Below are 27299 nucleotides of genomic sequence, written 5' to 3' on the forward strand. Positions count from 1 at the left end.
AGATGGAGACAACTGGAAATTGCAGAGTTTGGAGAAAATGAAGGATAAAGTGCGAGACTGGTTACATTACGCTCAGATTAAAGAAGTCTTTAAAAATGATAAGAAACTAGGGTTCCAGGTGGAGAAATCGAAACTAGAAACAGAATTGTTAGAACCAAAGACTAAGGTACTTTCAAGGATGTATAACTTGCTGTTAAAATGGAATACACAAGATGAATTGGTCAAATCGGCTATGATAAGGTGGGCACAGGACATTGGATATAATATTATGTTTGAGGACTGGGAAAGGTTGTGGAGTACTGGATTGAACTTTACTGCATGCAATGCCTTGAAAGAAAATGTAATGAAAATGATATATAGATGGTATATGACCCCAGTCAAACTTGCAAAAATATACCACCTGTCTGATAATAAGTGTTGGAAATGTAAAGAGAGTGAAGGAACATTCTTCCACCTCTGGTGGACCTGCCCTAAAGTGAAGGCGTTCTGGGAAATGATTTATAATGAACTGAAAAAGGTATTTAAGTATACCTTCACAAAGAAACCAGAGGCCTTTCTTTTGGGTATTGTAGGCAAAGGGGTGGTAAAGAAGGACCGGACATTTTTTATGTATGCAACAACAGCAGCAAGGATACTTCTTGCAAAGCACTGGAAAACTCAAGATCTACCCACACTGGAAGAATGGCAGATGCAACTGATAGACTACATGGAACTGGCTGAGATGACCGGCAGAATTCATGACCTGGGAGAAGAGAAGTTGGAGGAGGATTGGAAGAAATTTAAGAACTATTTACAAAAACATTGCAACATGAGTGAATGCTAAGCAGGATGCTAGATCATAAATAAATTGAGCACCACTAACTTAGATGATTTAAGAAAATAAGTGAGATTGAGAAAATATAACTCTTTTTGAGAACTATAAGATTATGAATATATAGAAGGGATATAAGAATGTAAATAAGATAATAAATTGCTGGTAAAAAGTTATAACGATGAAAGTGGGAGCGGGAGATGTGAGGAAGTCCAAAAAAAATAATGTGAAAGTATGTTAAGATATTTGTTATATTGCCTGTTACATTTATTCTTATTGTAAATTCCAATAAATATTATATATATATAAAAAAATAGTTATCCTGGTGATGATTCAGCTAGATGTTGTACACGCTGACCATATTCCAGAAGGGGTTTGTTGTCTTGGCCTTGCTTTGGCTTACTGAGATCTGTCTTCTCCCTATAGGTGCTCATTCTAAAATGGATAATTGTAACGTTTGAATTCATTGATCAGAAGGAAAATATGCATGCTCTCTATGGTTTCTTCTTCCGCTTCTTACAATGTGAGAAATTGGTAAGATAAAAAGGAATGTGTTATTTTGAAGGAACTCGCTTTTATTCTGACACAGCATGTTCAGGCAGGCAGGCAGGCAGGCAGGCAGGCAGGCAGGCAGCTATCCGATGTCGATCCTGCCCGTTCCTCCCTCCACCCCCCTCAAAGACAGCCGCGCAGGCAGCTATCCGATGGAGGGAGGGGGGGAAATCCTGTTCTGCATAGCTATCAATTCGGGTGTGATAGTCTTATGTTTGCATACTTATGGGAAAATAAAACTAATTTATTTTAGAGCTTGTATTTGTGTGTATTCATGGTATCATTTGTAGACCCAGTAGATGGCAGTGTGGTGTGGAGAGTGTTTTTGGCAGCTCGTGAAATGCTGACCATTCAAAGGCACTATAAGCAAGATATATATCCACATTGTCCTAGCTACGTTTTCCCATAAAAGTATACACTCGAATACATTTGTATCAAATACATTTGGAACAAGTGATTGTTACATTTAAGGAACATTCTCTAGGCAATGAGATTGGGGAAAATACAAAAACCCATTTCGATACATTTAGAAAAGTACAGCATTTTGAGGAAAAATACATTTGAGTGGAAAAATACATTCATATCCATTCTTAAAGTCAATGAGAAAGATACAGCAAAAAGGATACAATTCGATACAACGAAAAAGGATCCATTCCCCAAGGCACAGTTGACCTTCTTGTAGGGTGTTAAGGCAGAATACGATCTATTTGATATTGGTAGGGTCCTTCTCCTTCATTCCCCTCTCTGACCCTGACTCTCTTACGACACAGGGACCATCCCAGAGTGTGGGCACAACTTCTGCCAGTCCGGCCTGATCCAGTGCAGCGGGGCAAAAAGGAGGCTGGCTTCCTGTCCTCAAGGCTGAGTTGGAGTCCAGAGAAGGAGCCTCATCCGCAATCGGCAATTGGCTACCTTTGTCAAAGTAGCCAAGACTCTCAGTCTTCAAGAGGGAAAGGAGGAGTCTGTGAGAAGCACCAGGAGCCCCTGAAACTCTTTTGCAAGGAGGATGAAGCCCCCATCTGTGTGGTTTGGGGCAGATCCAAGAAGCACAAACACCACGAGGTGATTCCTCTGGAAGAGGCTGTCGAGGAATACAAGATACCTTGAGGGGGAGAAATAGCTGTGTTTTCTTCTTGGCAGGTGATCTTCTGAATTCTCAGATCCAAAGTAGGCATGGTATTCATTGGTGGTTGTTTATTACCTTAGAAGCAGCCAAGGGGAAGCCTGAGGGCTGCTGGGATGCCTGGGAGGAGGGAGTCAAAGTCTTTCTCTCTACCAGGGGGGCCAAGGGATCTTCCCTTGAAATACAGCAGCTTCAAAGATTTGGGTTGGGACCATGGCAGGGAGAGAAAGGGTTAACCTCATCCACATCCCCCAGCAAGGTTGCTTTGTACATATTTAGAACACTACAAATGTGAATTGCACATGTCTCCTTTGGCTAGCAGGATGCCTCCTCAATACCCTGCAAAGCAGATAGCAGCAAGGGGTCAGCTGCAAGGGGGTGGGGACTGGGGGCCAGTGTTATAAGGAAAAAACGGCTCCTTTTCCCTTCTGGGGTACCTCACAGCCCATATAGAGTCCTTTTGTAGCTTCTCTATCGGTAGGAGAAAATAACAGAGGCCAACCAGAGAATATTGAGAAGCAAAGCAGCTAGTAAGCCAGATCTTTATTAACTGTTGCAACAGGGTGCTCACCCCACCCCATGCAGGAGGGAGGAGGAGACCCCAAACCAAGTCCTTATATAGACATTTGAAATTGCCCACCTGGAGCCCAAGACCACCCCTCCATACATCATACATACATCACAGAAGGGGTGGCCTACAACAGACTCCTGTCTGGCAGGAAACCTGTTGATGGGTTTACCTGGCTGTTGATGGGTTTACCTGGATATTCTTTTGTGATGAGAACTACTTACGGTATTTATGTATGTGTTCTGTACTTTTTTTCCCCTCCAGTAAATTACTTTGCTATTACAGCAAGGCCACTGGACCCAAGAAGCCAGTATAATATTCATCTCCTCTCTTTGTGTCTCAGTCAAAGCTGAGTTTTCCCTTTTCTTGTCAGGGAGAGATCTGTCGCCACCTGGAGATTCGGAGGAAAGAGAGAGGGGAAATTCTGGCCTATCAAGCAGACCTGGACAAGGAAAGCAAAGACCTCCTTGGAAGTGTCACTCTTGTTACTAGTGAGGGAACAAGCACTTCAAGAAGCAAGTCCGGACTGAGGAGGGATGGGGAAATCTGCCCATTTCAACTTCTCCCCATTTCTCCTTTTCCCATATCGGTTTGCTATTTATTTATTATTCTGAAAATGAATCAAATGCTAGTGTGGCTACCTTCTTGTATAAATATGTTGATACGTGCTTTACCCTCATAAATACATTTTTTGTGAACATTACCTGGCTGGGTCAACCTTGAAAAAGTCAGAGGTGTGAATTTCAAAAGATTGCTGTTTTGGTCTCCATATTTTTCCAAGAATTGCAAATTAGGTAAGTTCACCTTTGAATGCAGCTAAATGGAGTTTATTTCCCATTGTTGTTTATTATGTGAAAAGTAGTCAAGGAGAAGCCTGAGGACTTGTGAGCTGAGAGGGTGGAAGCAGTTCAATTCAAATCCTAATTCTCTTGCTGATGTTTTGAAGGCTGACCATCTTCCTCACTCAGACCTCCTCAGAAACGGAGAGGCTGAAGACTGTGGAGAAGTTCAGACAACTGCGCCAGTTCCTGGAAGAAGAAGAAGAAAAGTGCCTGCTGAATCATGTGGAAGAGGTGGAGAAGGAGATTGCAGGGAGAAGGGATGAGCAGCTGGCCAGACTCTGCAGGAAACTCTCCTCTCTTGAGAGGATCATCCAGGTGATGGAGGAAAAGGGTCAGCAGCCAGCGAGTGAACTGCTGCAGGTAAGACGGCTCCAGGAAAAGGCTGCCTCCCATCCTTTCTGTGCCCCTTTCATGTACGCAAGGAGTGTAGGGGCTCAGTTGACGGAGCCTCGAGTCAGCTTTGTAATGGACAGGAACACCCCAGAGACCTGGGATGCTGAACTCACCTGAATGCCCACTAGAGATTCTTCAGTCCTCTTGATGGAAGGGGAGGGGATTTTCTGCTCCTTGCTGATGATTTGCCTCCAAATGCCTTCCCGCTGGGCAATGCTGCCTTTCTGCCCTGCCCTGGGCTTCGCCAAGGATGCAGTCAGGCCTCCTTCTGACATGAGCCAGTCTCTTGACCAAGCTTCTCTTCCCGTTCCCTCCACAACTTCTGGGTGGATCCCCTTCCCCATAGATCCTGATCGGCCCCAAATGGTGCTCGGTCACAGTGACCAAAGAGCAAGACAGAGGGACTCATCCAGACTGCGCCACCTTCTCCACTCACAATCCCATATGGCCAGACGTACAATTGCTTCTGAACGCCCTCTTTAATGAGGCTGGGAAGGCTGACATACTGGCAAAGGCAGGAGAAGCCCTATTACAGAATGATTGCCAGATGTCCCTGTCTCCCGGGGACAGTCCCCGGATTTACAAATCTGTCCCCAACAAAATCCGTCCCCGGAATGTCCCCGGATTTCATATAAGGCTCCCAGATTTATATTTTAAGTGTTGTAGATTTATTAGTAGGGAAGGAATGTTGCGTGATTAGTTCAACGGCAGAAGACAAATCATATGGGGACTTCCAGAGAGGCAAAATGGCGGGTGCCACGGCAATGAGCAGCTCCTGAAGCCAGCCAGAGCCAAGTGCACTACCAGGCTGGCTCCGGGCTGCTGAGACTGCCGCTACCGCTGCCACTGCCGAGGGGGAACCAGGGATGCCCGGCGCATCAACTGGGGCTCTTTCTTACTCCAGCCTTGGCGTGCAGATCCCTGGTTCAGCCCCAGATCTCTGGAGCGGAAAGGCTCTTGGGCGTGAATATGAAAGCCAGCACCTGTTAGAATAGGTCATACTGAGCCAGTACAGATGAATGTGACTATTGGTTTGCTTCCTCGGCATCCCAGAACTGTGAAGGTTGCCTCAACTATTGAGCAACACAGCTAAGGAAGAAGGAGTGGAGTGTCTCCGGGGGGAGCATAGCTCCCATTCCCTTCCAAACACACAGACAGGACAGTGTGGTGACACCCAGGGAATAGTTGCAGCAGCCGGATGGCTGGCTGAAACACACACCATTGCACTCTTTTTGAATGGGATTCACTCTGAATCAGCCAGTTAGTGAACTTGGTGCTCCTGTGCAACAAACCCACTACAAAATTGCTCTTCCCCTCACACTTCCAGGTCCCTCCAGCTGGGCTTTTTGAGTGTGATGGGTTGTTCTCACTCCAGAGCAGTTTGTGTTTAAGCTGAAGGTCACCAGGAAAGCAAGGGAGACTAAAAAAATTGCATTTGTTAATATAATAAGGTTTTAATAACTCTAATAATGACTAACTGTGTGGAAATGACTGGAAAAAGAAAAAAAGGAAAATCAAGGCTTTCGACTCTTGGTTTCCTGTAAGAATGAAGGGAAGCTTTGCTTCTGCACATGACTGTGGCATGATGGGAAGTTTTGCTTCTAAGCTTTTCTTCTGCACATGCTGCACAAACTGTTCTAATACTAAGACATTCCCTCATCACCCTAGAATGTTCAGTTCATATTGAGTTCATGAAAACATTCTACTCTGACCTGTTCTTAATTCATAGTTGACCACATCTACGGAACGCGATTGTTATGTTCTTTCATGTCATGCAAAATCAATCATTAGTAATAGTTTAAGTCTTGATAATCAATCACTAGTTATAATTTAATTAGGAGGTTTCATGCCTGTCTAGTTCTGTGCTCCCTTTCCCAACCTTTAATCTATTGGTGATTAATGTAATATGTAACCTTTGCTTTGTACTTGTGTTAACCAATCAGCAATAAGCACATATGTGGCAAATGCTGTAATATTCAATAAAAGGGACTCTCCGAGACTTGCTCGAGAGATGCCTCCCGTATGACACCTTGCCATTTGTCTGTCGCTTATTTCAACCCAACAGAAGAAGATCAAAAGACTCGCCTGGACTATAAGAGACATCTCATTAACAACTGGAGAAATGCCAAAGAACTTTGGATATCTGCTTGGGAAGTTTCTGATGCAGTATTAATTTAACAAGGAGCCAGGAGTGAAACCAAAAGTAGACTGACCAGCTAGCTGAATCCAATTATATTGCTATGGGGTGGGGGGAAACCTCTAACATTTTACTTTTCGATACTTGTATTTCCAGGGTGAATTGAATGGGGGGGGGGGGTTGGAGGAGAGGCAATAAGAAGAGCTAACTTGTCCGTGGCTAGGGGGCGCAATCTGGACGGTTCTGCCGGGGCGCAAGATCACCTAACTACTGCTCTGCGCCTCTGGACCAGGGGTGGATGGTGCTCATTGGGACTGGGAGGGTGGAAGGCAAGGAGGCCAGCAGTAGGTGGAGCCAGAGCCAAGGAGTGGCAGAGCAAATGCGTTCTGTATCTGAGATGGAGTGGGAAGGGGCTGGCGGCCACCACAGCCATCCCTTGTCTGCCCTCATGGAGCGGCCAGAATCCACTGGGCAAATGCTCATCTTGCCAGAGTCTGGGTCTTCTGCTGTTGCTCTCTCAGAAACCGTGCCCAGGTCGGATGTTTCATTTTTCATAGCTGCTTCATCCCTGAGGAAGTTGGAGGTGATGCAACTCCTGCATCTCTGACGTGGGAACGTCTGGAGGTATTTCAAATTCCCCCCTTCTCCCTTGGCTCCCTGGAAAGAAGGCATCTTGACATTTTGAGCGCATTTCACAGTCCAGGAGCCAAGCACCCCTTCCTGAGGGGGAGAAGAGGCCCAGAAAAGATGAGCCCTTCCCAGCCCAAAGGCGTTCCCCTGAGATTCAGCTTCCGGGCTATGGCTAACCAGGTTAGGAGCAGGAATATTGGGAGCGGGAAGGAACTGATGTCATCTGCCAGAGCAGCTGGCTAATTGAAGGGAATGAGGTGATAACAAGGCTTTCAAATCTGAACTCTTGTTTGCGGCTGATTAGGATAGAGGGAGGTGGAGAATAAGGGCAATCGGAAGCAGACTCAGCGTAGTTGGTTCCTTCTCTTTGTTCGGGTTCCTACGTCACACCAGCAGTTTAAATGGCAACACTCCTTTGCAAGATTGTCCGCCTTTTTAATTGTTGTTATGGAAAATCAATAACGTGATAAGTTGCCCCTGCCAAAGGATTGCATGACATCTGGCTGAAGACTTTTTGTGCTAAAAGTTGAAGCTATGCTGTGGTGTGTGGGTGTGGGTGTGTGTGTCTGTCTGTCCATGTGGCTGCTGTGTATTCAACATTCCACCCCCTCCAAAGAATCCTAAGAACCTTAGTTTTCCTTTCAGAGTGCTACGATTCCCAGCACCCTTAACAAACCATTGTTCCAAGGACTTTTTGGGTGTGGGTGGGAGGAGATGTGCTTTACGTGCGCGGTGTGCAGGCATCTCCAAGCACATGTGTGTGGGGATTCAAGACTAACTCTTATGCTTTTCTTCCTTAGACCAGCTTGACGTTGAATGAGAGGTTCTCTGGTTTGAGACCAGCTTGACGTTGAACGAGAGGTTCTCTGGGTTGAGGAACACACGCCATTTCACAGCGAAGCAGAACACTGGCCGAATGGTCACTCTGCCATTGCATTTGGCGAAATCAGACTGGATTTGCAAAGGAGCTTGCCCCTGAAGCCAGTTGGTTGCCTGCCTGTGGCTGGCTGGTGGCTTGGCACCACCAAAACACAAAGAGACAGCCCCATGCAACCTCACACCCAAAGATTTCTGCCCATGCTTCAGACATGCAGCCCTAAGAGCAGCTCTGACTCCCACTCTAGGCCCCTCTGCCCCAGTCTTCCTCCCGATGTAGGCTACAGGATCTGGGAAGTCTGATCCAGCTTTGAGGTGTGGTTCCATATGGCCGTTAGTACTGTTGTGTTTTTGCCCCCTTTTGCCTGGAAAAGCACTTTGGCAGATTCCATTGGAGGATTTGGGTGTGACAAGCTGTAGCAGCGCACTAAATAAAACAACTTTGAGAAGCTGAAATATGGGGCTGTTTTCTTTTCTAATAAAAATATTCACTGTGCAGTTCACAGGCACAAAACACAATGTTGATATTGTCCAGGAAATGGGTTTTCAGTTGGAGGGCATGGGTTGCGTGAGAGCATGTTGTGCAGGATAACCAGTCTCATATAACCAACATGCTTCAGTCTAATTAGTGCATGAAGGGTTAACATCATAGAGTAAGCTGTCTCTTCCCCTTACCTTGGGAGTGAGTTCTGATCTATTCTGGTATTCACTTCTTCAGCATTTAACGTACTGTAGGTTTTTCCTGATTTTATGGTTTTATCTTTCTGTAAACGGATTTGATGTTTCTTACCATCTGGTGTGTATAAATTTTATGAAATAAATCAATAATTTCGAATAAATAAATAAATAAATAAATAGGAAGATGTAAAACCACAACCTCCGAAATGAAAGCTACTGTGCCTCCAGACAGAAGTTTTTGCCTGGAGGGGGGCCGTATTCTGCAAAGTGCTCTCGATGCAATAATAGTGCAGCTTTCTAATGAACTGTCCACGCAAACATCATTCTGCTTTCTCAGTTGCTCTGCAATGCTTTGCCAGGGTTACCACATCATGGCCCCCTGGGGGTGCGCTCCTGTGTAGTAGCTCAGCAAAAGCAGGACAAAATTCCTCTAGTATGGCTCACACTGAGGGCTGCTGAGAGTTGGGAGAGATCTCGGAGGCCAAAGAGTTTGCTTTTCTGCTCAGTACAGGGGATCTTGCCAGCTCTTTACCCCTGACTGGCCAAAGATGCCCATCTCTCATCCAGGCAGCTCCACAGCGTGCCTGGATGATGACTCAGATGGAGCTGGACACACCATTCCTGAAGGATGCAATAATCTTGCAATTGTGGTGGACCAACTACATGTCAACTATGACATCACAACTATGATGTTGAATAGACGTTGAGAGGCGTGGGGCACTGAATTTTGGCATTGTACAGGGCTCCCCTGGAATTTGAGATGCCATGGTTCACCACTGAAGAACATTTGTGGTATGAAAAAGGTACCTGGTTTCAGCTGGAATTTAGGGGGAACTGATTGGAAGGGTCGGAATATGTCTGTCCCGAAACCTTTACAGGCACGAACAGTACTGAATACAGTCTTGCATATAACTTCCCTCCTACTGTCATGAATAGAAACAATCTGTTTTACAGAGGCTGTTAAGCTTGCTCTTTTTACCCCTTTACTAGACAGGCTGTATTTCTGTGCTGTTTTCAGAGTCGGGAATGCCCATTCCTTCATGACTAGCATGGGAACACAGAAGGCTAGCCATTTAGGAGGTTTGCAAAGAGGACAAGGGTGTTACGGGGTAATCTTCTAGCAAACCAGCTTGGCACAGCAGATCTGAGAGGTGGTTTTCTGCTCCCGGAAAGCCCGCCTGGAAACCAGGTTGCCAGGTGAAGGAAGAATGGAGAGATCAACTAACTCACTTGCCTTCAAAGAATTTCTGGTTGCCTGCGGCTACTGGGATAGTGCTTAGATATCAGGCTGGCTGACACATCTTAAAAAATACAAGGAAAAAGCTTTTTTTCTTCCATTAGCAAAGCTCCTTTGGGGCCCAGAATAGCTAAGCTGAGGAAGAAGTGGCTGGTATTACTTGTTTGTTCTTGGTCCTGATCTTGCCTGCCCTTGTAATCCTACCTGCCACACGCTCCTGTTGTCTTTGCATATTTAACCAGCACGTCTGTTCCGATTGGAGTCCTATTCCTGCAGTTCCACATCCTTCTCTTTGGCACTTTGGCATTAGGTTCCAGGAGCTGGACCTGAGCACAGAGGCTTTCTTCTACTTGGACTCGACAAAGGAGCAAGAGTGGCTGACAGCTGTGGAAAAGGCTTTGCGTTCCAAATCCAAGTACAAGAAAGTAAGTCCAACCCCACCCATTTCTTCAGCAGCCAGACAGCTGTCAGGAGCTGGAGTGAGGAGGAGGAGGAGGAGGAGGAGGAGGAGGTTAGCAAGAAAAAACACCTGGTGTCAGTGGTGTTTTATTCAAAAGAAGCCAACATTCTTTATTCAAAGAAACCCAAACCGTGCAGGCCTCGTGATCACAGAAACCTTTCCCAACAGGTCTTGCCCCAGTGAGGTAGTTGTGAAGGCTGAAGGTTGCTACCCTCCCACCACTCTCTGAAGTCTCCTCCTCCCCCTGGTCCTTCCCGAGCTACCTGAGACTCTGACACCTTGCCTGTCTTTGCTCCCTCCTCTTAATTTCTCTGTGTTCTGGGAGACCAGCAGGGAGGGGAGCTGATCGCAGCAGGATGGGGAGACCCCCTGGCTTCTTCAGCAGCCTGCCTGATCTCTGCCTCTTGACCCCCGCCTCCAGCCTCCACTTCTGCCTCGGATTCTGGGCTGCTGTTTGCCACAGAATCTTCCTGCCCTCCTGCCTCTTCAGTTTCCTCCTCTTGCTCACAGTCTGCTCCCTCTTCTCCCTCGGACGACTCAGCGTCGTCGTCCCCCCACCAGTTCCCTGGCTCTGAGCCTTCTTCCCTTGGGGGATCCCCAGTTGGTGCCACCTGCCACTCCTATCTGCATCCAGCCGGCCCAGGACAGCAAGCACTGAACAGAGCTGGTAGACATCCCAGTACCTTGCATCTTCTAGGTGCAGCTGGTGCGTCTAGTCGGAATGATGTTGCTCATCTTTGTCAGGAAGGACCAGCTCAGCCGCATCAAGGAAGTGATGAGGGAGACAGTGGGCACAGGCATCATGGGGAAGATGGGGAGTAGACCCTGACAGCGGAATTCCCTACGTCAATCTTTCTTTCTGTCTGTCTATCTGTTTTTCTAATCTCTGCCAACCAGTTCCCCCCTCTTTCCTGCTTGCTCTCTAACAGCCATCTTTGCTCTGCCCCTGCAGGGTAACAAGGGGTGTGTGGCCGCGAGGTTTGTCTGCAACAATACCAGCTTCTGCGTTGTCAATTCCCACCTTGCTGCCCACGTGGAAGACTTTGAGTGCCGAAACCAGGATTACAAGGATATCTGTGCCCAGATGAGCTTCCTGCCCCCTGACCAGGGTCTGCTGCAGCTGACAATCATGAAACACGAGTGCGTTTCGAGGGCTTGGAGGGAGAGAGCCTTGGCTGATGTAACTTGCTGGTCTCCGCTATCTGGAGAAGCAAATTGAGTCATGTTTCTGTAACTTTCCTGCCTGTGTGTAGCTCAGGGTAGGCAGCATTTGTTGTTGTTTAGTCGTTTAGTCGTGTCCGCTTCTTCGTGACCCCCTGGACCAGAGCACGCCAGGCCCTCCTGTCTTCCACTGCCTCCCGCAGTTTGGTCAAACTCATGCTGGTAGCTTCGAGAACACGGTCCCACCATCTCGTCCTCTGTCGTCCCCTTCTCCTTGTGCCCTCCATCTTTCCCAACACCAGAGTCTTTTCCAGGGAGTCTTCTCTTCTCATGAGGTGGCCAAAGTCTTGGAGCCTCAGCTTCACGATCTGTCCTTCCAGTGAGCACTCAGGGCTGATTTCCTTCAGAATGGAGAGGTTTGATCTTCTTGCAGTCTATGGGACTCTCAGGAGTCTCCTCCAGCACCAGAATTCAAAAGCATCCATTCTTCGGTGATCAGCCTTCTTTATGGCAGGCAGCATAGTGCTCTCCAAATGTTGATAGACCAAAATTCCCATAATTGCTAAGAACTGGCCTTGAAGACTGGGGCTCATGAGAGTTCCAATTCAGCAACACCAGGAGGGTGCAGTGTCGGCGATCCCTGCTGCTGCAGCTGCACCACTAAGGTTTCTACTAGAGCAGCCAGTAGAGAGCAACATAAACCGAGTGGCAGAGATGTACTAGATTAGATTATAGCAAATGTGGGCAACTTCTCCAGTGATCGGGGTGGGAGTTGCAGTTTGTTAAGGGCAGTAATGCAAAAGCAGAGCGGCCATTTTGCATGGAGAAGGTTCCCGGCTCAGTCACCAGTGTGTGCAGATAGGGCTGGGCATGATCTCTGCCTGAAAGCAGCTGCCAGTCCATGTAGTCCGTCCTGAGCTTGATGGGTCAATGGTCTGCCTCAATATAAGGTAGCTTCCTATGTTCCTGTGTAGTACAGCAGGGTTTGGAGGGCCACAAGCGCCCTGCCCATGAATTCAAGAACCAGGGGAAATTCTAAAAGTCTTTGCTGAAAGGACATCAAAGCAGGGGCCAGGTGAACCTCTTTGGGAGATTATTCTGAAAGGTCGGGTGCCATGACTGAAAAGGCCCTGCCATACTTGAAAGAGCAGGAGTTCCCTGGGAAAGGGCTGCCCCTGCTAACGATTCTAGTCAGTGGAGAGGCAGTCCAAAAATAAGTGGGCCTTCTTCTGGTACCCTTTTCCCAAACCTTGAAACACTTTAAAGGCCAAATGGGATACTCTGAATTGGGCCTGGAAGCAGTGCAAGAGCCAGTCTAGTTCACAGAGCACTAGCCTAATATGATCATACTGCCCAATCCTAGTTATCAGTCTTACTACATATTGCAGGAAGTGGCAGCAGGCTGCCCCCCGCCCCCGTGAGCTAGCCTGTAGCTGTGGTTTCTTTGCTTTTTTCCAGCATTGTCATCTGATCACTAAAAATGAGCTTCAGAGACTTCTGACCTACGGCCAGGTGAGAGACATCTTTGTGTTATATGTGGTGGTTTAGGATATTGCCCTGTTTATTTCCTTTGTCTGGGATACCCCAGCCTAGGCTAGAGAAACCACTTTCAGACAGTTAGGAGCAAAGAACATAGGATGACTGCGACTTCTACAAATGCTTTTTAAGGTTGCAGGTTTGTGCAACCTGAATTAGAAGCAAGTCCCAGTTAAGTTGGAGGGTTGCTTTGGAATAAGTAGGACTGCTCTGCAATTTCCCAGTTAGAGGGCTTTCCTAGCTCAGCACACGCTCCAGATGTTGTTGGACTCCCATCAGCCCCAGCATAGCTGCTGTCCAGCAATATCTAAAGGTCTAAGGTTTCCTGCTCTAGGTTTTGCATCTGTCTGGAAAATCTGTGTTGCTCACATGTTCTTATCAGCAGAGACTTCCATTAAGTCCAATAAAATTGCTGATGCTTTTTGTTTTACATTTTTCTCTCCAAGATTTGTGTGTTCATCATGTTGACGACCTTTCTCCCACTTGGCATAAGGATCATTGGTATTTTGTGTTGAAACAGAGGCCTGATTGCTGCACCTTATGGTGGATTTAAACTCTGTGAGCGTAGTCATGCCTTAGCCCTTTGAAAAGGATGCTGCAAGGAAGGCAAGGGGGGCAGCCTCAGACTTCCAACATATGCAAAACCATAATAAAACATTAAAAACTTCCCTAAAGGCTGTATAGTTACTTATCTCCTTGACATCTGATGGAAGGGTGTCCCACAGGGCAGGTGCCACTACTCAGAAGGCCCTCTGCCTGGTTCCCTGTAACTTCGCTTCTCACAGTGAGGAAACCGCCAGAAGGCCCTCGGTGCTGGACCCTGATGCCTGGGCTGAACAATGGGGATGGAGACACTCTTTCAGGGCTGAGGCCAATTAGGGCTTTAAAGGTTGGCGCCAACACCGAGAATTGTGCTCAGAAACGTCCTGGGAGCCAACGTAGGATGCAAAATAATAATAATAATAATAATAATAATAATAATAATAATAATAATAATAATATCTTTATTGTCATTGCCCCCTTCGGGGACAAAGAAATTACTTGACTGCTCCATAAAAACACTAATTAAACAATACAGTATAATACAGCAAGGGAGATTAGATGACTTTCAAAGTCCGGGCTTCCCATTCAGGGCCGAGATCGCTCTGGAGAAGAAGCTGTTCTTAAGACGGCTCGTTCTTGTCTTCATCGTCCTGTATCTCCGTCCCGACGGCAAGAGCTCGAAGAGACAGTGACCAGGATGCGATGGATCTTTTACTATGTCCAGTGCCTTCCTATGGCACCTTGTGGCATAAATCTGCTCTAAGGTGGAGAGTGGGCAGCCAACAATGCTCTCTGCTGCCTTAACAACCCTGCACAACCCCATCCTGTCCTGGGTAGTACAGCTTCCGTACCACACACATAAGCCATAAGTAAGCACGCTCTCAATGGCACAGTGATAGAAGGCAAGCAGCAGTTTCTGCGGAAGATGGTTTTTCCTTAGTATTCTCAAAAAGTACAGTCTCTGCTGCGCCTTCTTCACAAGCCCCCTTGTGTTGACACTCCAGGACAGATCCTCTTGTAATTCAATGCCCCAAAATCTGAACGTTGTTACCCTCTCCACACAGACCCCATCAATCAAAAGTGGCTGGACGTTGCTCTTCTGTCTCCTGAAGTCCACCACAAGCTCCTTTGTCTTCCTTGTATTTATGAGCAAGTTCTTAGCTCTGCACCACTCTGTCAGCCGCTCCACCTCATCTCTATAATCCGTTTCACCCTCCCTTTCAGGGATGAGCCCAATCACGGTTGTGTCATCTGCAAATTTAACAACCCTGTTATTAGGGTGAGTAGCGACACAATCGTACGTGTAGAGAATATAAAGGAGTGGACTGAGTACGCATCCCTGTGGTGTTCCTGTGTTAGTCTTAAGCATATTAGAGGTATAAGGGCCCAACCGAACCCTCTGGGGGCGGTCTGACAAAAAGTCCAATATCCACCCACAAAGTGATAACGGAAGCCCCAGATCTTCCAGTTTACACATCAGACGTTGTGGTAGAATGGTATTAAATGCCGAGCTGAAATCTTAAAAAAGCAGTCTGGCATAACCCCCCCCGCTGCTCCAAATGTGCAAGGACGGCATGGAGGGCAATCGCAACAGCGTCCTCTGTCGATCTTTTCGTTTTATAAGCAAATTGGAATGTGTCCAGTCCCTCTGGTAGGCAGGCAATGACCAGCTTTTCAAAGCACTTCATGATTATAGGTGTGAGTGCTACTGGACGAAAATCATTCAGATCTTCCGGGTTAGATTTTTTTGCTATTGGAACGATAATAGAGGACTTTAGGCAGGATGGAACAATAGCCTGGGCTAGGGACCGATTTAAAATCCCAGTGAAAACTCCTGCTAGTTGATCTGCACAGTCTCTCAATACCCTTCCAGCTACCCCATCTGGCCCTGTGGCCTTCCTTGGGTTGATTCCCTTCAACACCTTCCTCATCTCTTCTTTTTCCACAGAGACTACTACATTCCTTTGTACTGATGATGGTAATGGTGGTGATGATGGCAAAGCCTTCACAGGGAGTGGTGGTGGTGTTGGTAACGCCTCAGCAGGTGTTGCTGCAGATGTTACTTCAAAACGGGCAAAAAAGGCATTCAAATCCTCTGCGAGGGATGCCCCTCCCTCGTCTGCCAGGGAGTCCTTGGATTTATACCCTGTTAATTCTTGTACACCTTGCCACACCTGCAAAAGGATGGTTTTGCAGTTGCTCATAGTGTCGGGGGTGTATTCTGGTGGCGGTTAACAGTTTGTATGGATTATTGGTACATATAACATTGTCTATTGGAGGTATAGCTAACCTGTGGTCTGCCAGATGTTACTGAGCTGCAGTTCCTGTTGGCTCCAGCCATCATGGCCAGTAATCAGGGATGATGGGAATTGTAGTTCTGCAGCATTGTGAGGGCCACGTGTCTGCTGCTCCTGAGTTAGAGGATTTTCCTGTCGTGTGATGCAGCAAAGTAATTTAAGATGACATGGGGCAAAAAAGCACAAGCATCCTGTACCTTTAATAATTGTGTATAAGATAGGATTTCAGCAGGTATACCCCTTTTTTTGCACTTGGCTAACCTACTAGTAGGGACGCGGGTGGCGCTGTGGGTTAAACCACAGAGCCTAGGGCTTGACGATCAGAAGGTCGGCGGTTTGAATCCCCGCGACGGGGTGAGCTCCCCTTGCTCTGTCCCTGCTCCTGCCAACCTAGCAGTTCGAAAGCACGTCAAAGTGCAAGTAGATAAATAGGTACCGCTCCGGCGGGAAGGTAAACACTGTTTCTGTGTGCTGTTCTTGTTCACCAGAAACGACTTAGTCATGCTGGCCACATGACCCGGAAGCTGTACGCCAGCTCCCTCAGCCAATAACGCGAGATGAGCGCCGCAACCCCAGAGTCGGTCACGACTGGACCTAATGGTCAGGGGTCCCTTTACCTTTACCTTTAACCTACTAGTACTTCACCTTGGTCTTCCAGCACAACAGTGGCTGTTAATAAACTCCATTGTCAGGCAACAGGGGGTCTTTTGCTTCTCTGTCACGGCTAAAATGGCCGCTGTTTCTTTAATGCGAATAAAGCTGGGTCAGCATGACTCAGCGGCTTGCAGCAGGTTGTATATATATAGTGAGAAATGTTAGTCTGAGACTTAGGCTGGTGTTTGGGTTGGTTGGTGCTGGTGTGTATAGTTATTCAGTCGTGTTTTGCACAAAGACTTTTAAGAATAAAACTCTGCAAGCATATTCTCGTGGACTCTCTTATGCAGACAAGGGTCCGAGGACCAGGCTGAAGAGACAAAGGGAGGTCAGAACCCCTCCCCACCTTCTCACTATATAGAAGGATCTGGCAACTTCTGTTTCAGTGTATCTGAAGAAGTGTGCTTGCACACGAAAGCTCATACCAAGAACTAACTTAGTTGGTCTTAAAGGTGCTACTGGAAGAATTTTTTTTATTTTGACTATGGCAGACCAACACGGCTACCTATCTGTAACTACAGCAGAGAGGTAAGCATTATGATGAGACTGACCAAACCTACATTATCCTTTCAAGTTTGCCTGAAAGCTGGTTGCCTGTGATTAACAGCATGGAGAGTATGCCTCCCCGAGATCTGACCCTTGAGTAGGTGGTTGGAAGATTGACCGAAGAAGCAGAAAGAAGGTCAGATAGACAGGCTGAACCCCAAGAACGGAGGAGTTACAGCCGAGGGGGCCAGCAGCAGAATCTGCCAATGGAGCAACGTCAAGGTTTGGACTTGGCCATGGCGGTGAGGAGGTGCTATAGATGCAACCAAGCCGGGCATCTCCAACGTCAATGCAGGGCAAGACTTCCAGGAGACGACGTGGAGCAGAGACAGCAATCGACGCAGAAACATAAGCAGAAGGGGTTCTCTTCAGGGAAGAAGAACACACGTTCTGCTCAGTTTGTGTCTGCATTTTCTCGAGAGGAGAGAAAGATACCTCGAGGAACATGGTTGCTGGACTCTGGGAGTAGCAGGATTATCTGCAACAGTCGGGAGGACTTTAAGACCCTGGAGAAGCCAGCCGATGGAAAAGACTCAATCTATCTTGCTGATGGTCGTAGAAGCAAGATTGATGGCCAGGGAACATGTTTCCTGCAGTGCTTGAACACTACTCTACCAGAGACTCTGTTTGTCAGCAGTTTGGACTATAGTTTGCTGTCTGTAAGCTGTTTGATTAATGCAGGGTATAGTGTTAACTTCACACAGGATGGTTGTCTGATAAAGAATGGAACTCGGGTATGTGGCCATGCAAAGTTGGAAAATGGGTTATATGTAATGCAGGACAAGCCTGTTAAAGCAGCCCAGGTGGTTCAGGAAAATTTGCCAGTTCATAAGGGGTGTGTACATGAACTGCACAGAAAACTGGGTCACGCCAATTTCCATGTGCTTTCAGAGATGCAAAAGGTGTGCAAGAACCTAAAAGTAAATAGCGTTTCCTAGATTGCAATGTATGTAAAATGGCCAAATCTAAGAGGAAGCCTGTGGCTTCTAAAAGTGACAGAGTATCTAAAGAGGTTTTAGAACTTGTCCATTGTGACGTGATAGGCCCTTTCCCACAGAAGACTGAAGGGGGCGCCAGATATGCTTTTCTGGTAATAGATGATAAATCACGTTTTAGTTGGCTGTTTTTGTTAAAGCAGAAATCTGAGTGTTTCTCCACATTCAGAGAATGGGTTGCCCAAGCTGAAAAGCTCTTCGCTCAGCCTGTTGTGCAGCTGCAAACAGATAGGGGCGGAGAATTTCTGAACAAACAATTTGGGGCATGGTTGCAATGTAAGGGGATCACTCATCGTTTGACTAACCCTTATAGCCCTGCTGAAAATGGTCTGTGTGAAAGACGTGGGGCTGTAATACAGTCAGTAAAGGACTGCCTGCTAGTGGATGCAGGATTGGGTCACAACCATAGGCTGTGGGGCGAGGATTTTCTGACAGTGAACTTTTTGATTAATAGAACCTGGTCTAGCTCTATAAAAGATATTCCTTATCGTGTGTTGTTTGGGAAAGAACCAGAGTGGACAATGCTCCATAACTGGGGTGCTTGGGCACATGTAAATATCCCCAAAGCTCAGCGCCAGAAAGGGGGCGCTAGAGCACAGAAACTGCGGTTTGTGGGATATCAGTCCTATGGCAAAGGGTGGCGTTTCAATTTATGCCCAGGACGCTTGGTTCTGTCACGAAGCGCAGACTTTGCTGACCAGGACAGATGGACTGCGATCCATGCCAACCCAGATTGCCTACTGCCCCTGCAGGTAAGAGAAGAGGCTTCTTCTACGCCATTGGCAACACAGGAGCAGGATGAGGAGGAGGCACAGATTTCCCCAAAGGATGTGGCAATAGATAATACTTCTCTAGAGGAAGAGGAAGAAGAGCCAGAGATAAGGGGGGGGAGAAGAAGTACTTGTGCCTAGGCGCTCCCAGCGTTTAAACAAGGGTTTACCTCCTCAGCGTTTGACCCTAGGAGGAGTGAGAGTATGCAATGTGAGTTGTGTGGAACCACAAAGTTATAATGAAATCTTAGACTTACCCCCTGGAGAACATGCTTTGTGGCAACAAGCCATGAAAGAAGAAATGGACTCTTTTAAACGTAACAAAGTGTTTGAGGTTATAATGCCGCCACCTGGTGGCAGAGTGGTGTCATGCAAGTGGGTTTACAAAAGAAAAACCCTTGCATCTGGGGAACCATGTTTTCGAGCCAGATTAGTAGCCAGAGGGTTCACTCAAATTAAAGGGGAGAGTTATGATGAAGTGTTTTCTCCCACTGTAAAGAGTGAAACTTTCCGTTTAATGCTTTCCATTGCTGCTGTAAGACAACTAGCAGTGCACCATTTTGATGTTGATGCTGCATATCTGCCTGCAAATTTAGACCATGAAGTGTTAATGAGACAACCCCCTGGGTTTGAAGAGGGGAATGGTGCAGTCTGGCGTTTGAAAAAAGCTGTTTATGGTCTCAAACAAAGTGGAAGGTGTTGGAACCAGTGTTTAAATGAAGCCCTTGTAAAAATTGGTTTTAAAAGGAGTGTGGCTGATCCATGCCTGTACACCAAGGGGACAGGCAACAAATATCTAATGCTCTTAGTCTTTGTTGGTGATTTGCTTGTAGCAGGCAGTTCCACAGATGAGATCCAGAAGCTCACAAGTCAACTGGGAAAAAGGTTTAAGCTTAAAGCCTTAGGGCCTGTAAGTAGAAGTAAGGCAGGAAGCTGATGGAAGCTTCCTATTGAGCCAGAAAGAGAAAATTCTTCATTTGATAGAGCAGTTTGGCATGGAAAACTGTAAGCCAGTTCAGACTCCCATGACACCAGATTTCCCAAAGACAGTGTGTGATGATGAATTTGATCAGCCTGAGTTGTATCACTCAAAAATAGGATCACTGTTGTATTTAAGCCAGTGGTCAAGGCCAGACATTGCATGCGCTACAAATGTTCTGAGTCAACGTGTATCTAAACCCAGTACTGCTGATTGGTGTGCTTTGAAAAGGCTTATCAGATATCTAAAGGGGACATTAAATGTATGTTTGAAGATATCTACTACACAAGACGAAAAACTAGAAGTATTTGTTGATGCGGACTGGGGAAGCTGTGTAGCTACCAGAAAATCTACAAGTGGAATGGTTATGATGTTTGCCAATTCCATAATTGGATGGAGGTCAAAGAAACAAGGATTTGTTGCGACCTCATCCTGTGAGGCAGAATATGGGAGCCTGTCGCTAGCATGCAATGAAATCATGTGGTTTATATAGATACTAAAAGATCTAGATTGTAAAGTAGATTTGCCTATTCAAGTGTATGAAGATAGCCAATCGTGCATTGCATTAGCGGGCTCGGAAATAATGAAATCCGCACCAAAACATATTGCTATCCGTCATGCGAATGTTAGAGATTGTGTACAGAATGGGGTAATCAAACTGGAGTATTGTCAGTCACAAGATAATATTGCTGATTTGTTTACCAAGCCTTTGCCAGCAACATGTCATAATGAATTGATGACAAAACTGGGTTTATGTATATAATGTATGTATGTATTGTTTCTGTTGGGGTTTTTCGCATTTAAGAAACAGAAGGGGTGTCACGGCTAGAATGACCGCTGTTTCTTTAATGCGAATAAAGCTGGGTCAGCATGACTCAGCGGCCTGCAGCAGGTTGTATATATAAAGTGAGAAATGTTAGTTTGTGCTGAGGCTGGTGTTTGGGTTGGTTGGTTGGTTGGTTGGTTGGTTGGTTGGTTGGTTGGTGCGTGCTGGTGCTGGTGCTGGTGTTGGTGTGTACAGTTCTTCAGTCGTGTTTTGCACAAAGACTTTTAAGAATAAAACTCTGCAAGGATATTCTCGTGGACTCTTTTATGCAGACAAGGGTCCGAGGACCAGGCTGAAGAGACAAAGGGAGGTCAGAACCCTTTCCTTCTTTTTTTTGCTTTTTACAAACACTGACAGCGATTTCTTTTTGGCTTTAGCTGAACATTCAGCGTACCCAAAAGACAGCTTTTGCTGATTTCACAGAGGGAGAGATCAAGTTCATCCCGACGTACAAATTCGACTCTAAAACAGATCGCTGGGACTCCAGGTAAGCGCCTGCTTGGTAGTTGAAACTAATTTGAAACTAACTTTGGATTGTTTAAAAGAGGATACTATTGACTGTTACAAAGAGAAACTGTTTCCCCCTAGTGGAAGCCTTTGAAACTGGTTGATTTACAAGAGTTGGACTAGGGGAATTTCCAGCTGCAAGTTAAAAACCGTGAGACTCTGGGACTGACCTTGAATCTTTCAAATGTTATGGTAAATGGAAGAGGAAAAACAGACCAGTCAACTGTTGATAAAACATTAAGGTCTGGGAGGACTTGGTAACAACCCAGGAGAGGTCTAATATTAGGCCCTCCTGTTCTTTTTGTTGCTGTCTCTGTACTAGTACATTTGAAACTAAGAGGAATGTCGACAGAAGAGGCTTTGGTGGCTGCATTATATAAGATAAATGATTCATTGGATCAGCTTCACAGGAAAATGGACATGATAAATGCGAAAGTGGACGTTTCAATTGTTGAGGTTGACTTGAATGCAGGGAGTATGGACAATACCAATACAGAAACCACCCAGAAATTGATACAAGAACCTATTTTGATATGGCAAGCTGTGGAGGAAGTCAAGGAAAAAGCTGTTGCTGTTGAAGGTACAGAAACACAACTGGAGAGAAAGAGAGCCCCAGCCCTACAGAGGCAATTTGATGAACATAAGTTGACGCTCGCTATGACTGAACTTAAGGAAAAAGAGACGGATTTGAGGATTAGAGTTCATCTTTGGTGGACATGCCCAAGGATTAAGACACTCTGGGAGATGATTCATAACGAAATGAAAAAGGTATTTAAATATACCCTTTTGAAGAAACCAGAGGCCTTTCTTCTGGGCATGGTCGGTCAATTGGTGTTAAAGAAGGATAGAATTTGTCACATGTATGCAACAATAGCAGCAAGAATACTCATTGTGAAGTACTGGAAGACACAAGATTTATCTATCCGGGAAGAATGGCAGATGAAGTTGATGGACTATATGGAATTGGCGGAAACGACTGGCAGAAATCCGAGACCAGGGAGAAGAGTCGGTGGAAGAAGACTGGAAAAAGTTTAAGACTATGTATAGAAATATTGCAAAAATAATGAATGTTAGAAAAATGTTGGAATGAAGTTATATGGTTTTAGTAGAAATGTTATAAGGAATTAAGTATAAATAGACTAATAGAGTATTAAAGGGAAAAATAAGATTAGAATATGTTAAGATAATTATAGGATAGAAAACAGAGGAAGATGGAAAGGAATTGCTGAAACAATTAATAGAAGTGGAATACAAAAAGGGAGGTGTGAGGAGGTCGTGGAAATACGGGAATGAAAGTTAAGACATTGAAATTGTTTTGTGCTTTAAATGGTTTGCGTCTTGTTTTGTTAATCTTATCTTTTTTCTCTTTTTCTTCTTTGCTTTTTCTTTTTCTTTTTTGTTTTTTTCTGTTTTATTGTGTGTAAATGGTTGGAAAATCAATTAATATTATTTTTTTTAAAAAAAGATAGTTGAGCCTTTGTAAGTAAGTCCTCTCAATCATTCTTCTGCAAGGCTTGTTTGTTTTTCCTAGTCTGCTGAGATGCTAGTAGTGTCCTGCCTTTCCATCCTCCTGAGCAGGCTAGTAAAACATATATTTTAAAAATGGTTTTCTGCTAAGCAAGCTGTTGGAAGAGGGCTAGAGTTGAGGGCTGGATGGACTTCCTTTCCTCTGCAGCCAGAATGGACACCAAGCCACGGAGGAAGAGAGAGATCCAGCTCTCCTGAGGCATCTGATCAAGGCTTGTCATGCCAGGCATAAAGCAGCTGGCTAAGAACTTTGGCAGATGTTTATCTCCTTGAACAGCCCCCCCCCCCCGATTTATAACAGGAGACACGTTTCTTATAGTTGTAAAAGGAAATTACAGGCTGGGAGCAAAAGGTCATATTGACCATACAAATTACAGAATACAATCAAGCTGCAAAAACACTAATTAAGAGTTGGTAAATAGTGAAATTTATTGTTTAACAGAAAATACCATGTGCCTCCCATCAGACTCGAGCCACATCTTCCTAAGGTTAAAGGGCAAGAGCTAATAGAAACAGCAGCTGGCTTGAAAGGGGGGTGTAAATTTAAGGGGTTGCTTTTGGAAACTGTTTTTACTAAGTTCCTTTTTACTTTGAAAAGGCCTTTTCTTCTAAAAATCTATATATGTTATGTATGAAATATATTGGCTTAAATGTAATTATGCAAAGGATTTAGAAAGTAAGAAATGTTAGATTCTTATGTTAGATTCTTATTTCATTGATGGTGTGTGAGAAGGTGAACCCAAGATCTCTGTTTAAGACAAAAATTAAAACCATGAGCCATCTGTTTTAGCCATCTGTTTTGGAGTGAAAGGGCAATAGGGCAATAGGGCAAAGATGATCTGGTAATTAAGGTGCCTGGTCGAGGCAAATGTAAGATATATGGCTACTTGTCTGCCATTTATGGATAGAAGGAAATATAGCTCTTTGTCTCCCATAAAAGGTAATAGGAAATGGGTCTATCTTTTATGATTGGTTCTAGCAAACAGCCAATAGGAATTTCAACCAGGCTGATTGGACAGAGGCAGCCAAAGGAGGAGCAAGGGGGCTGGGCTGAGGAAATTTAAGTGCTGGCCATCAGGGCTGGAGTGGGCAGAGCTTTGGTATTCATATACCACTGTGTCTCTCATTTATTTGTCTGACAAATAAATTATTATTTTAATTTCTCTATTGCTGCGTTGAATATTTCATTCCAGCTAAGCGTTAACCACAAGCAGGGTGCTACACTCCTTCACCTGCTCACTTTGCTTGCATGGAATTCCTGGTTGCCAAAGGCTGCTAGGCGAGTTGTGAAATGCAAGGCTGTGATATGTTGTCTTCCTCAAGCCATCCCTGCTCAAAGTCTCTGGAAATGTTTTGGCTCCTTTTCCACAAGCAGCCTTTCCCCCACATTTGTCCTGATAACCAGCATCCTCTGTTTCATGGCGTGTATAAGCAGAGAATCCTGTTTGTGTCAAGGAAGTCTGGGAATTAGACTTGGTGCTCTCTCAAGATGAGTCTGCCAGGGCATAAGAACATGAGAGCAGCCCTGCTGGATCAGGCCATTGGTCCATCTGGCCCAGCATCCTGTTCTCACATTGGCCAATGAGATGCCTCTTGGGGAGCCCACAAACAGGACCTGAGTGCAACAGCACGCTCCCCTCCTCCAAGCCATACTGCTTCTCTTGGTGGAGTATGTTCTGTGGCCATTATGGCTAGTAGCCATTGAGCCTCACCATCCAGGATTTGGCATATTCTTGTGGTTCTGGACAACTGTCAGAAGCCACCTAGGCCTGCTAGTTTAATTGCTCTTGCTGTGGTAATGGGGAAATCAAAAGGACAGGCGGAACATGTAGTGACGAAGCCGGAAAAGGGCAGGCTCCTTTGGGCAGCATTTCAGGTGCCAGAAAGGGTCTTTTGGATCACTGAAAAAATAGTGTCTGAACAAGAATAACGGGGCCCCTTGCTTTGGGGAAGGATCATCATTTGGTGGTGTGCCATATGCTTTGTATGCAGAGTCTCAAGTTGAAAGGCACCTCCACCTGAAAAAGGATTGGGCCACAGAGAGCTGCTGCCAGCCAGAGTAGACTTAATTAATTGTGGGGTTGGAAGGGATCACGAGGGTCATCTAGTCCAACCCCCTGCAATGTAGGAATCCAAACTGGGGGAGGTCAGAAATTCATTCTGACCTGGTAGAAGGCAGCTTTTGATTTCCTAACAACTCTCTCCATGAGGCAAAATGCCTGCACACCTGCAAGGTCCGCCCCTTCAGAAGTTGGACTCCCAAGCCCCATCATCTCCAGCTCTTGACCGTGGTCAAGATCACACGCCATGTGTGAAGCCAAAGTTTGACTGTGTGAGCCTTGTGTGTTGCCTCAGCCAGTCCAACAGTCCTGGTGTCTCTCCTGTCTCCTTGCAGTGGGAAGTGCCGTGTGCCAGCATGGTGTGAGCCAATCCTCTGGAGAGGAGGCAGCGTGAATCAGCTCAGCTACCGAAGCCACATGGAATTGAAAAGGAGCGACCACAAGCCCGTCAGCTCCCTCTTCCTCACAGGGGTAACACCTGCCCTGGCCAGGGCTATCGTCTATTCAGGGTTTTTAGTTGCCTGCTATGTGGCACCTCCTCGAATCTGGGCAAGCCCTGACCAACAACCAGGCCCCTTTCCACAGAGCTCCTCCTTGGCCAATGACTTCCGGTGCAAGGAGTGGGCAGGTTTTGGCTCTGTTAAATCCCTAGGCTTCCATTCTCCACTCTTCTGAGTACACGCTGCTCCTGCAGGCATGGCAGACCACATGGGCTGAACTGTATACCTTAACCGTTGGCTCCATTCATGCAATGGAGCTTCTGCGGTACTTGGCTTGGAGCATTTGGCTTCAGCCCAATGGGTCTGGAAGTCACAGCCGCTGCCATCCTGGGGAAGCTCTCAGAGTTACAGTACTTGCCTCTTTCAGGGCTGGGAACAGGGGGGTGCATCAGGCCTTTCTGCTCTTAACTCGTGCCCCCCCCTTTTAGTCCATAGCCCCAACAAATGTGCTCTACCCCCCCCATAGGTGAAGGTTGTGGCTGACCGACGGTACCAGAAAGTGTTTGAAGATATTGTTCAGTTGATGGACAGGATGGAGAATGAATTCCTTCCCTCCCTGGAGGGAGGTAAAGACGAATAGGATCCTCTCCAACCCCTTAAAGAGGGTTTGCTGCAAAAAGACCAGGGGGAAAAGAAGCCCTTGGCCCATCTAGCTCAGTCTTGAGCGGTTCCCCAGGATTTCCGGGGGATCTCTCCCAGCCCTACCTGGAGATGCTGGGGATAGAACCTGGGACCTTTGCATGCAAGGCAGATGCCCTTCCACTGAGCGGCAGCCTCTTCCTCTTCCTCGCAGGCAAAGACTCCAGGGGTAGCCAGCGTGTTGCCCTCCAGATGCTGGACTACAACTCCCATCATCCCCAGCCAACATGGCCAGTGGCAAGTGCAGCAAGATCTGGAGAGCCCCACGTGGACCTGTTGCATGTGCAGTCCCCTAAATGAGAGCCCGGGGCCAAGGACAAACTTCCCCCTGGAGCACGTTTCCTTGCCTCTGCTGAAGGCAAGCACTCTCTTTCCTCCCCCCCCCCCCTTTTTGCTCTGCAGTTTCCGTTTGAGAATGTGAAGTTCCGGTAGCTGCAGAAGGAGAAGTTCCAGATCACAAACAACGGGCAGGTCACCCTCCACTTCTCCTTTATCCCCAAGCTCAGTGACAGCCAGTATTGTAAGCCATGGCTTCGAGCTGAGCCCTGCGAGGGATACTTGGAGCCCAGCGCGTCTCTCTCTGGAATCAGAGAACTGTAGAGTTGGAAAGGGACCCCAAGGGTCATCTAGGGAAGGCCTTGGTTTCCTTTTCATCCCCCCTTTCCCCTCCTCTTCCCAACCCTCCTCCCTCAAACCTTGGGAGTTTGGTAGAGCAGGGGAGGCTTAACATTTGTGGGCTGCAGAGACTTCCGGGTTGGTGCCATCGGTAATGGCGGATTCCCTCTGAGTTTCTGAGGGACCAGCTCGGTGGGATCGGGTCTGACCCCTGCGGCGAAGTGGGGACCCTTCAAAAATCACAGGCGGGTGAAGCCTGTGAACGTGGGGACTTGGCGGGCACCTTTTGCGCCCCCCCAAACTGCGAAGGGACCCTTTTATGGGCTCCGGAGCGAGACGGGGTGAGCGGCGCGGTGCTGAGAGTCGACTGCTTCTTCCGCGGAGTGAAGCCGCACAGCTGTTATCGGAGAGCGCTGACTTTTTCCTGGGACAATTTGACTTCGAAAGCAACTACCCGTGAGTAGGATAAAATTGGATTTAAAGGGGAAAATAACTTAATTCGGCACCGAAGCGGGAAGGTATAAACAGGAAGTCCGCCTTCCTTTCTTGTAAACAGATCAAAGGAAAGAGACTGTAAGCGGAAACTTTGAAAGACGTTTGAAAAAAGACTTAAATCCTAACATCAGAAAAGCGATCTCCCCTCCGGATTGCAGGAGAGGAGGGGGGAAAGGTTTGAACTGTATTTATCTGCAAAAAAAAAAAAAAAGAGGGAAAGGAAGCTAAAATCCACCGCTTAGAACCTGGGAACGGACTGCCCTGAGACAAGGAATGCCGCTCTGTGAAAAGCACTATCGGTAAACAGAGTACTTTTGACAGCTAACTCTGCAAGAGAGAAAC

The 27299-nt window shown here is 46.5% G+C and overlaps 1 protein-coding gene and 1 long non-coding RNA gene across 2 annotated transcripts in view; one reads left to right on the plus strand and one right to left on the minus strand.

Moving 5' to 3' along the window:
• Positions 1-27299, minus strand: part of LOC308467842 — an 87282-nt gene that overhangs the window by 27713 nt on the left and 32270 nt on the right. The window lies entirely within an intron of this gene.
• Positions 12740-25643, plus strand: LOC308467618 (inositol polyphosphate 5-phosphatase OCRL-like; the record flags this gene model as incomplete). Its single annotated transcript, XM_080989358.1, has 5 exons — positions 12740-12769; positions 12927-12980; positions 20992-21101; positions 25044-25217; positions 25637-25643. The coding sequence occupies 5 exons, from the start codon at positions 12740-12742 to the stop codon at positions 25641-25643; spliced, it is 375 nt and encodes a 124-aa protein (XP_080845484.1).

Source organism: Podarcis pityusensis (genome assembly GCF_964106645.2).
Source record: "Podarcis pityusensis genome assembly, chromosome: W".
In the NCBI taxonomy this organism is placed as follows: Eukaryota; Metazoa; Chordata; class Lepidosauria; order Squamata; family Lacertidae; genus Podarcis; species Podarcis pityusensis.